Source organism: Tribolium madens, unplaced genomic scaffold (genome assembly GCF_015345945.1).
Source record: "Tribolium madens isolate multiple individuals breed KSU strain unplaced genomic scaffold, Tmad_KSU_1.1 Scaffold_3;HRSCAF=73;Tcas5.2_LG2, whole genome shotgun sequence".
Classification (NCBI taxonomy): Eukaryota; Metazoa; Arthropoda; class Insecta; order Coleoptera; family Tenebrionidae; genus Tribolium; species Tribolium madens.
The window spans coordinates 1,628,588-1,640,980 of record NW_025401006.1 but is presented as its reverse complement, the minus strand read 5'-3'; the positions used below and the strand labels follow the sequence as shown (position 1 = coordinate 1,640,980).

Genomic DNA, 12,393 nt, shown 5'->3' with positions numbered 1-12,393 from the left:
TACGCAAAATTTTTTGTTGTAGCGAATCCAGCACGGTGGTATAGACCGCTGAAGACTGCGACAGAGCAGGCTAGAACGCTATTGGGTCATTAAAAAAATTACGGAGTTTTTGAGTTTTTGAAAGTGAGCGATAGTAAAATCGTAAAAATAGCCAATTTACTTAATGTGGTAAAACGCTTAAAATATGATTTTTTAGATGTAAAATTAGGCGCTGAACACGATGCAACAGGTTAAAATACTCTGCGATGCATAGTTTTTGAGATATTAGCAATAGACCGCACTGCGTGTGAAAAATAGACCAAAATTTCGATACAAATAAAAAAAATATTTTCAAATTGATCCATATAACGTTCTTTATATTTCTAGAGGTCTTAAAAACTCAAAAAAGTGCATAAAATGTTATTGAGTCAAGTTTAAAAAATTACGAATTTTTTGAGTTTTTGAAGATGAGCGATATAATTAGTTAGAGGTGTTTTGGGAGCTTTAACAAAAAAATCTTGTATACACCACGTACGGAAAAGGTTTTAGGTAACTCCTCTCATTAAAGACTCGGCTCCTACGTCGCCTCGTCATTAATTACGATTTGTCCCCTAAAACCCTACTTTGCGTACTTGATACATAAATAGCTATTTTTACATGACAATATGTTTATCATTATCAATATTGGCACATCTACAAATTTTGATTTTTTGATGAGTTTCAGTTTTTTTATTAGTAAATTTAAAAATATAATGATTCATCGTTGTGTTATGGAACAACGTGAAAACATTAAAAAATAATGAAAACTGAAGAAGTTAACAAAATAAGTTTGTAGTTCCACATTTTTTCAAAGTTTTCTCCAACGTCCCACTGAGTTTTAACCTCTCTGTCGCACATCTTTATTTGTTCCGATTTTTCAATTTCAAAGCTCGGCAACCCTCATTCATGAACGTTTTTTCGCAGGCAACCTTATACCACCGTGTTCGCAATAAAATTATCTTTATTTTCATATATAATTTATTGCGCAAGCAGATCGGTGCAAATTACTACATCGACTCACCTGTTCATACCTGGCAACCCAATAATAGTGAACAGAAAAAGGTAGGCAACTCAATTTTTTCATACTCCTTAGGCTTCATACTTTAGATTGGTATTTAATTTTTCTGGTAAGCAAGTAAGTGAAGTAATAAAAAATTATTAATTTTTGTATTTTCAATAAATCATATCCTTGAACATATTTTTTAGGCAACCCATTCGCGATACATTCCTTTGCATATTAAATTTGATAAAAAATAAGTTTCATCCGGTAAGCAGATGGGTGAAGGTCGACCTAATTTGGATCTTAGACTATTACTCTATTTTTTTTTTGGGCAGAAAGATTTCTCTGTAATTATGTATGACAGTTGTTTATGATCATTTGTGCAGCGAGTAGCTATTAAAAAGCAGTCCCGTTTTGAAAAGCGTAAGTAATTTGTACAAAACTGTTTCCGATGCTCAATAATTTTTATGTAGTGCAGGCGTTTGTTGATGTTGCTTCAGTTAGCCTAGTCCGCAAGATATTTTTGATATGTTCTGCCTTTTTAGACTGTTTATACACTACATAAGCTAGACATCATTGCCTCTAGTATTTTAACTGCTTGCCGCACTTTTCACCGTTTTAACCCTGCCCAATGGGAGAAATGGTGAACTCGGGCATGGGTTGATACGGTGAACGACTCTTCTTACATGTACTCGTATTTCTCGGCATAAGTAAAAGTTTTAACTGTATCAGCATTCTTCCAGGCAAAGATGCCTACATTTTACAAAATTTTATAATTTTTTTTAAATTTTACGTTTTATAAAAATTTTGTAAAATAGCACTAAAAAGTGGATTGGATAAAATGTATTAGATGCCAACTTTGGTTGCACCAAGATTGTACAAAATATGAGTCAATGTGCGATATTTGGGGTAAAAAGCAGAAAAAGTAAGTTTACCATTTTACCCATATGCATGGGTGAAATGGTGAATTTGATAAAAACAAATATTGTTTTTTTTTCAAATTGTTGTTTTGTCGCTAATAGGTTATGACACTGTTAAATTGTTAACTATATATTTGATGAAAGAATAGTATTTTTATTTTATTTAAATAAACAATTTCTTGTGTTCTACAGGGCCCAATTTTTTTGTTCACCATATCACCCTGGTTTACTATAATATTTACAAATTAGTGAATTACAAAAATATATATCAAAAAAATGCCGAAAAGTTGCTAGAAGTTTTCGTTATTTTATATCGTATATCGTTTTTTATTATTGATAAAAAATTTGTCATGTTTGTTAATAGAAGTTATTTACTAAATAATTTTTCACTCTACAGGCGCTAAATTCCAATAAACCCGTCCTGATTTTAATCAACCATACGATAATTTTTAGCTTGAAAAATCGAGATTATTAGATGTAAGCAGTATGTAAGTGAAAAATTAGTTAAATCAAAGCAAAATTAATTAAGGAAAATGTGGAACTGAATACTTTTAGAAATGAAAGCAATTTTGCTTTTCAAAATAAAATCGAAATTTTATACTTCACCATTGAAACATAAAAATAAAGTTAAATCAGCTAATAAATCAAACAAAACATGGCGAAATAACACATTTACAACCTGATTTTGCGATTTCTTTTATTTATTCGGTATTTTTTCTTTAATAAAGACAATTATTATTCTTAGTGAAATTGAATGAAACAAACTGAAATAGCACATTTAAAGCACGCTTTAGCGATTTCTAAACAATAATAATCAGTTGTTGTTAAAAATAATTTCAATTAAACAGCACATGCTGAATAATTTTTTACATCAATTCTTTTTGTAGTGAATCAGATTGAACGAAACAAACCAAAAGAACAAGTTATAGGTAGATAAAGACAAATGTACAGTAGAGTAGAAGCTCGATAATGTGAACATTCGATTCTATGAACCTCTCGGTGCTGTGAAGACCTCAGTTTTTTTGCTTCTACTAAGAGCTTTTCCGGCTGGACTATCAAATTTGAATAAAAAATAGAACCAATTTCATAGCATAAAACAAAAACGGCACCTGTAATTTTAAGTTACTGAAAATCATCTCCATGTTCTAGCAAATTATTCAATATAACTTACAGAATTTGAATTTAGATTTTTGAATCTCTTAAAAGTTTTTTGATCCAATATAATATTAAAAAAAAACTGACTCTAATACAGTATTTAACGTCTTTTATCAATTTAAACAAATTATGTACCTTCTCCATATGTCTAAAAATTTAACCGTTTTCGAAATGTTTAGACTTTTTTGAAAATTTTTGAGTTTTTGCACATTCTTGTTCAAAAATCGATAACTTTATCATTTTTAATTATTTTGAAATGGTATTTATGCACTACACTTTGCTACAATATGCCATAAATAAAACAAAAATAATCAGTTTTTGTATAAAAAAATAAAATGGCCAAAAATAGATTATTTTAAATTTATTTTTAAACAACACTAAAAATTTCAAATTAATATACAGGGTGATTCAGCTTAAATGACCCACTTGACCCCTCTTAGCAGACAACCCATAATACACAAAGCAATTATTCCTTGATTCATATTAGAATTTTTAAAGTTTCATGCACCAAAGTTTGCTGTTCGAAAAATATAAAAATATAAAAGTGTCACTGTCACACGCACATGTAACAATACATTTCAATCAATGGCAATTTTTCGAATAAACGCAATTTTATTTTATAGAAGAGGAATAGGTAAATCAAAAATTAGATATTTTAAAGCCGATGCTCTATGTGGCCACCTGCACTTTGCTCACAAGCCACGATGCTATTCTATTCACAAAACACAAAATCAAACATCACTAAACACAAAATTATTAATAAAATTTGGATTATTTTCTAATTATTCCCAAACAAAATAACAAAAATGTAATCTACGAGGAAAGTCAGCATCTCGTAGTTCTTGCACTAACTGCATGCGATAGGGATGAAATTTATTACTTTTTAAACTTCTAGAAACAGAAGATTGGCTTATCCCACTTCTCTTGCAATTGCTCTTTGGCCAATATGCCGATTTTCCAACACCAGAATTTCCATCTCTAAACTAGTCGCAGTTCGTATACTTCTACGCTTACTTGCAGGATGTAGGTAGGTACTCGTTTTGGATATTGCCGAGCGTATGAAGTGGCGGCGAATCTAGCATTTTTACCAGATGCACCATAAGTTAATATCATATCAGTTTTTTCATTATTTGTAAATGAATATCTTAACAATTTTTGAAACTTTGAGATGTCTGCGTTGACGTTTGACGCTTTGAAATATTTACTTGTCAAATGGGCGACACATTCTTTCATTCTCGATATTTTGAACATTTAATTTTGAATCAAGGAATAAGTGCATAATGTATTATGAGTTGTCTGCCAAGAGGGGTCAGGTGGGTCATTTAAGCTGAATCGCCCTGTAGATATACCAGGTGAATAAAAAGTATGGAACCAAACGTATTTTGCTTAAACTATTTATTTTTTGAAAAAACTAATTGATGAGTGCTAAAGTACTATAAAAATGTGATGATTTAACAAGAATAAAATTTTTCGAAATTTCCTTTTATTTTTGAGTTCTACAAAAAAAAAAAAATTTTAAATGGCAACCCACTATAAAATCATTTTTCTCATAAAAGCTATACTCTAAGGATTACAACTATCTGCTTTATTTTTAATTTTTTCAAAAAAATTTTTTCACATAAAGTGCAATTTTGACCAAAAAAATTGCATAACTCAAAAACAAAACAAAATTTCGTTCTGAAATTACGATCACATTTTTTATATTACTTTAATTTATATTAATTAGTATTTTCCGGAGGCAAAAAAAATAAAACCGCTTGGTTCCATACTTTATATTCAGCCTGTATGTATTGTAGCTAAGGCCATCAAAAAAGGTTATGATATTTTTTTCATAATTTTTAAACTACATTAATTTATTTGTTTGTTCAGTATAGTTTAACTTTAAACTATAAATTTGTGAGTAAAGAGAGGAATGTTTAATAAGGGATATGATGACAAATCGGCGCGCACTTACAAAAATTCGGCCGTAAAAAAGCGTGTTTAATTTAAAAAACTACGGCAATGCGTACGCTACAGCGTAACAATTATGGATAATCCATAAACTTGGCGACACCGTTGTCGAGTCAGCTAGTCAACTGCATGTGCTTTCGTTATGCCTTTAAAAAATTGTAGTCAAGAGTCATGATCAGTGTCATGACCAAAAAGCTGCTCACAATAATGCTAATAAAAATATACCGAGTTTTTTTATTTGGGATGAGTAACACAAAAAGGTTAAAAATAAATAAAACTGTACTTTTAAAAAAATTAAATTGATACAAAAACATGTCCTTAAAATATGTAAAACGCTACAGTTTTCTCTATAAATCGGATAAATTGTCTTCCTGGGCCTGGTTTAGGCTAATTTGGAGCTTCCTTGCCCATACTGGGGGCAACGACGCAAACGTTAAATAACCCGTATGTCCCGGCATAGTGGCAGGCGGAACAGCCGTAATACATTTCACAACCTCCCTTTCTTTGCCCTTTGTCTCAGTACCATCTTTTTCATTTTTAAGAAAATCTAAATCAAGAACAGGCAATTTTCTTGTTTGCACAGAATACGAAGTTTGCAAAACTTCCATAGTTTGTATTTCTTGAAACCCTAATTTTGACAAAACCTCGCAACTCTTTTGGACTTGCTCTATACATGGCGAAAACGAACAAATACGTCCCCCTGTCTCTTTGATTACATTTAAAGTGTGCGGTATTGCTTGCCAGGGATGTGGCAAGTCTAAAAACACCGAATCGGCTTTATTCTCTAGCTCATCTCCAAAACCGTTTGAACAAACATCTCGTTGATTGACGGTGACGTAGTCACTTAAACCATGTTGCGCAAATTCTTCTTGGACTAGTTTTACCCTGTTTTCATGGAAATCAAACGTGTACAAGTGTCCGGATGGTTTTACAGCTCGGATAAGTGCATGGGACAGAGACCCACTCCCCGTGCCACTTTCCACAACGATACTCCCAGGAGCAATTTCCAACTGAAGGATAATCATGCTGATATCGGGTGTGTATATTATTTGGGTTCGATGGGGCAGTGTTTGAGTCCATAATTCGGGAGTGGGCTGCATTACGTAGCCCCATCCTTTACTTAGAGTGATTTTAGAGCCGTAGGACTTCCCTATCAAATCCGCACACTTGAGGGCTCCGTAAGGCGTCTGGAACACATTGTCGACTTCGACTCCTTTCTTACTTAAAGTTTTAGCTTCTGCACGAACACTGTATATTTGGCTTATCGTCAAATAAAGGATCAGTGTATCACCTTCCTCTATCACTGTTTTATAATTATCAAAACTCATTGTAAATAAATTTAAAATTTTAGGTTATGCAAGAGAGGTTATGTGTGTTGGCGACATTGACACCCACGTCATTTTTAAAAACCCCGCTAAAGAAATAATCCACTTGTTAGACTTAAAAAATATCGACTCTTTATTGGTGCCAATAACATACTTATAAAGTACAATTTCTGAGCTTAAAACCTTCAATTTTATGCTAAACATTTATACATAATTTGAAAACACAGAATCTGTAGCAAAATGTAACATCAACGCTATAGTATGTAACATAAGCCAGGATATATACTGTTCAAAAATACATACAATAGTTAATAAATTATTGAATAAATCAGTTTATTTCCGTGGAATGAAGACTAAGTCATAATGAAAATACACACCAAATTGCAATAACATAGTAAAACTAATAAAACTAAAAACCGTGTTGGTATTGTTTTGAATCTAAACGATTTTGGATTATTTCTAGTTGACGTTTGGCTTCACATTGTGGGAAGTTTTGAAGGTCGTAATACTGGGGTGCTATTTTAATGAGCCAATCCGCTAAAAAACACAATTAGAGAAACTTATAGAAAAAATTAAAAACTTACGTTTAATATCTGTCACAGTTCTGATATAATTTTTAGTGGTCAAGACAAATTCATTGTAAATAACCCACTCTGGTTTGTGATCTAAACATGTGGACGGGTGAAGTTGAACATTTTGGTTATCTTTAATAGTAAGGTAGTGACCGGTTCTTTCCAAATGAGCCACCTTTAATTCAAAACAATGTATTAGAAATACCCACCACTAAAAGAATTCTAAACTAACCTGCATGAAAAACCCATTAACTAACGCCTTCCTTATATTAATATAATAATCCTTGCTTGTGAAATCTGTAGAAGTTCGCTTGAGATTAAACCGATCCATAATTCTTGACAACTGTTGTCTGACGTTATCAGCTGATTTCAAGGAACGGTAATTGACAAAGTTATCATAGCACCATTGTGGATCTTCCATACCTAAAAACGACAGCATTGAAACACCAGTAAGTAATTAATAAAACTTATAAAAAAACTTACTTTGTTTGAAAGCATGGTAGACGTTGAGCAGCGTCAAATGGTCCCCGTCAATATGCGCGAATCTCATTTTTGCATCGTCGGCCGCTTTCTTCGCCTCATTCGGTCTGATGAAGCACTGTGGGACTAAACATTGGAGCAGGGCAGTTGCCCGTATCCAACCAATATAGTTGCGCTCTCAAGCGTTTCCTACAGAGCTACCTTAGTCAGAACGACTCGAGCAAAACAAACCACAACATTGTGGTGTTCTGTTCAATGTCTGTTATTTCAAGTATTTATTAGTTTTACTAGCCGTTTTGCTCAAAAGTCGTTCCGAATAACACGAACCGACGGACAACAGACCAATAAACAGGTAGCAGTCAATAATAGTGCAATCAAAAAATTATTAACCATGATTAAAAAACGGTCGGCAGTTTAAAATAGATTTACAGGATCAAAAAATACGTATTTATCTTTTTATTAAATAAACTGAATTACCACAAAAACTACTGGACCAGCAATTTTTGTTCCGCAATTAAAAACAGAAATGGTAAGATTATCTTTAAAAAAATGTAACAACAAATTTTTGATACTTTCTGAAAATTCACTGAAAAGCAGGCTTTAACATCAAATTTGATTTTTCAAAACCTCCAAAACGTCAGAATGCCAGAAACATCACGTAAACATCAGTGACAATAACTTGAAAGTGAGGTTTCAATCTAAGGGCAGTTTTATATTTCATGTCAAACAATGACCTTGCTGTCCGATTTTTTTGTTCGGCATGATACAATTGCAGAGACGGAATTTTAGATGATTTGTCATTCGACTGACATAAAAATATAAAACGGGCCTCATGTGCAACTAACTTCACTTTCGATTTTTGTAATTTTTATCTTGACATCTAGAGAAAAAAATGACAACAAACCAAAATAATTTATTGAACTATATAAAAACACGTAAAATAAAATAAATTTCAATTAAAACTTTCAAATTTTAGTTTCAAATGTCATGACAATAAAGCGTGGCTTAGATTGACATTTTTTGAACTGACATAAATTTGATGTCCAAAATTCCGTGCCCGTAATTGTACAAGGACTAAAGTTATTATTACATCATTTATTTCTAAATATGTTCATCATTGCCAACCGAATAAACCGAAAAAGTAGAAATATTAAATTGTAAAGGCGTCTAATCGAACCAAACGAAAGCAACAGCTGAGGGCCTGCTTTGGGAATACATATCAAAATAAATACCTGACAGCATCGCAGTAATGGACAATATTTCATTGGAACAGTTGTGGTTACAGCTGGCAATCAACATTTTCGCCAACTGGGGATCAAGTGGAAACTCGGCCATAACCGCACCCAAATCCGTAAGATTTCCATCATCATCCAACGCGGCCAAATAATTCAACAATTCCAAAGCCCTCATCAAAGTTTCCGGCGCCGGAGGATCCATAAAATCAAAATGTACCAAATCATCAATTCCTAATTTCTTCAATTGTAAAACTACCGAACCCAAATTAGATCGTAAAATTTCCGGATAGGTGTTGTCTTGCATTTCATTCTTGTATGCTTTTTCCGTGTAGAGTCGGAAACATTTTCCTGGTCGTGTTCTTCCAGCTCTTCCAGCGCGTTGCTGTGCTGATGCTTTACTAATCGGAGATACCAGTAACGACTCGACACGAATTCTAGGATTGTATACTTTTTGCTTCGCAAATCCGGGGTCTATCACAAATACAACGCCATCTATAGTCAATGAAGTCTCCGCGATGTTGGTCGAGACGACAACTTTACGACCGATGGCCCCATTGGCTTTAGTCGGAGGCGCTTCTTCGAAAATACGTTGTTGCAAATTCGGAGGCAGTGTCGAATACAAAGGAATACATTTTAGTTCGCCAACTTCGGGCCCTAGATTATCAATTTCGCGTTTGATTCGCTTGCAAGCTACTTCAATTTCTTCTTGACCGGTCAAAAACAGAAGAATATCGCCGGCTATTTCTTCACACATGTGGATTTGGATGACGGTACGGATGGCGGCTTCGAGATAGTCACGTTCGGGTTCTGGTGTATAGAAAATTTCCACTGGATGGGTACGACCTGGGACGTTCATTAAAGGGGCATTATCGAAATATTGCTGGAATTTGCCGGCATCTAAAGTGGCTGACATAATAACTAATTTCAAATCGGAGCGTTGTTTGATCACTTCTTTTAAAACGCCCATCAGGATATCAGTGGCGAGAGTACGTTCGTGGGCTTCGTCGAGTAAAATGCACTGGTAGGCGTCCAACATTGGGTCGCTCATGCCTTCGCGGAGCAACATACCGTCGGTCATGTACCTATTTAATAACAAAATGTTAAATCTTTTCATTTCTTTTTTATTCGCCTAAAATATTTAATAAATTTTCAAAAACAAATTTTTATTATTCTTTTTTTTATTTATGTTGTAAACAAGCTACAATAGGTTTACAAAAATCTTTGTCAAGATATTGACACATCATGTGAGACTGATAAAATATCATTTTCTTGATCATCAAGAAAAAAAATATAGTACATTACATAACGAGCACGTAAAGTGACAAATAACGCAAAGTGGGGAGTTTTATGCACGAGACGCGAGCCGAGTGGAGAAGCCTCACGAGTGCGTCAGACACTTTCCAGCGAGTTATTTACACTATTTTTCCCACATGCCCAAAACTCCACGACAAAAAAACACCATTATTTGCAATGAAACAATTTAATGTTTCTGTTAAAGATCTAAGATCGACAGTTATTAAATTAGGCATTTATTAATATTAAATAATACTTACTTAATTAAGCTAATTTAGGTTCAAGTAGTCGATGGTTTTAATAAGAAAATAAAAGTCAAAAGCAATACACAGCCAACACGCGTGGGTAATTAATTGACTGTATGAAAAATGTTACTTTCGTATATGGTCAGGGAAAAAATATTTATTCTTCGACACTGTCAAAATTTACTTTTTTTCTCCCGTGTAAGGAAGTTTTGACAACTGTTTGGCATTTCACAATACGAAACGTCAGATTATTTTTAACAGATTTAAAGCAAGTTTAAGCCTTATTGAGTCTAATTCAAAGAATAAAATGTTGTATTCAACTCGTTTGAGTGTAAATCGGACGCTTTATTCCACCTCGTCGATGATAAACCATTCGTTACACTCGTGGTTTAATAACCCACTCGGTGAGATAATCCGTCCGATTTACACTCAATTTCGTCGAATAAATAACTATTAAACCACATCAGTTATTTTAGTTACAAACTAAAAATAGTAAATAGCCTTAACGTTAACAAACACATTCATTTGAGATGATTTTTGTAAGAGTTTGGTAGTTCCACTTTTATACAGAGGGTCCCAAAAGCAAACCACCATACGTCAACCAGTAATAGAAACCGTCATTCTGAGAAAAAAAGTTTTATATTTTTCTATCTTCATTCATTAAAGAATTATAGATTAATAAATAGTAATACATAATGAATTTTGTACAAGTTGGTCGTGAGGAATAAAAATGATGACGTTTATAAAACAACTGCTTACTCCCAAGTCTCATTTAATGGATACTGTCAGTGTGACATAAACATAAACATGAGTACGAAAACAATTCATTCATGAGATAAAACAACTTTTATTAGAAAAAAGTAAGAATTAAGTAAAGACATACCGTGACTGTAAATGATTATGATTTTTTACCTCAAGTTGTTGTTAAATTTGAAATTTTAGTTTAACAAACTTAAATTTGAAATTCTACTGATTTAGCCGTCACCTGAAACATTCTGATACAACAAATTAGAACGATTACTAATAATTCAGTGTTGCCAACAGATTTTTCTATCCCAAGCATCAATAGTTACCCGGTAATAATAACTACAAAAATTGCTCAAAATGCTTTCGATTGCTTCAGTTGAATGAGAATGCTTCATATGTAAATATTATCGTTTTTAATTTATCACGACTTGTACAAAATTCATTGTTACCCTTTGCTAAGCTGTAACTCTGTAACGAATGAAGAAATATGAAAAGTTATTTAAACTTTTTTGTCACAATGACATTTTCTAACACTGATTGAGTATGGAGGTTTAATTTGAACACCCTTTAATTCAATATTGACATTTCAACATAACCATAATTTTTTAAACAACATTCCTAGAAACAAAAACAAAACTTGTGGCCATACGCTACTCGCAATTTTCCCATCGTTCCAAAAAAGGCTTTAATTTTTATCAAATTCTTTAGTCTTACTTGAGGATTGTTTTGGCCGATGAACAGTCCTCGAATCGAATGCTGTAGCCCACTTCTTGGCCTAAGGCGACATCCATTTCCTCCGACACTCTCTGTGCCACAGACATGGCAGCCACCCTCCTTGGTTGGGTACAACACACCCCTTTTTTGCCCACTGACCTAGCAAATTCAACACACCACTGAGGAATTTGTGTTGTTTTTCCAGACCCTGTCTCGCCAACCAGTACAATGCACTGGTTTTCGGCAAGTAAACGCATGAAATCGTTGCGGTATTCAAAAACAGGAAGTGTGATACGTTTACGATACAACTCATGGTACTTATTGGTGTATGGTAAGCCGGTGTATGGGTTGATTGAGGTGTTTGCTACTTGTGGGTTATTCGTTACAGCCGTGCTAATTCCACGTTCTTCCCTGAAATACCACGAGGCGAAAAATGTAGATGAATGACATTTAAGTTACTTACCGTTTCTTTTTTATAAACGGGTCCAACACTTCGATTCTTCTTTTCGACATTGTTGAATACACTACGGTTAATAATACCAAGCACTCGAAATGTCTACTTGTTAACAAATAAATAAAAGAGCATAAATTGTTTGGAAATAAAACTATGAACACGACTCCATGCAATTTTACACGGTCGATAAAGTAGCACCCTGTTGTTTTATTGACATTTAAACACTTAGCAACGGACAGCGGGAAATTTGAAATTCATGATTTGGTACAATTCAAAACGGGAAAA

General features: G+C 33.4%; 2 protein-coding genes across 2 annotated transcripts; both read right to left on the bottom strand.

Moving 5' to 3' along the window:
- Nucleotides 1–5,323: 5,323 nt before the first annotated feature.
- LOC123007398 (tRNA (adenine(58)-N(1))-methyltransferase catalytic subunit TRMT61A) lies at nucleotides 5,324–6,433 on the bottom strand. The gene has a single exon (XM_044402683.1). It carries the CDS (start codon nucleotides 6,369–6,371, stop codon nucleotides 5,391–5,393), a length of 981 nt encoding a protein of 326 aa, XP_044258618.1. The 5' UTR covers nucleotides 6,372–6,433; the 3' UTR covers nucleotides 5,324–5,390.
- A 41-nt stretch (nucleotides 6,434–6,474) lies between these two features.
- On the bottom strand, nucleotides 6,475–12,284 carry LOC123007397 (putative pre-mRNA-splicing factor ATP-dependent RNA helicase PRP1). The gene is made up of 7 exons (XM_044402682.1): nucleotides 12,118–12,284; nucleotides 11,655–12,065; nucleotides 8,653–9,737; nucleotides 7,424–7,546; nucleotides 7,173–7,363; nucleotides 6,953–7,115; nucleotides 6,475–6,905 (listed from the first exon to the last, which is right to left on the bottom strand). Exons 1-7 carry the CDS (start codon nucleotides 12,165–12,167, stop codon nucleotides 6,778–6,780), a joined length of 2,151 nt encoding a protein of 716 aa, XP_044258617.1. The 5' UTR covers nucleotides 12,168–12,284; the 3' UTR covers nucleotides 6,475–6,777.
- Between the last annotated feature and the right edge of the window lie 109 nt (nucleotides 12,285–12,393).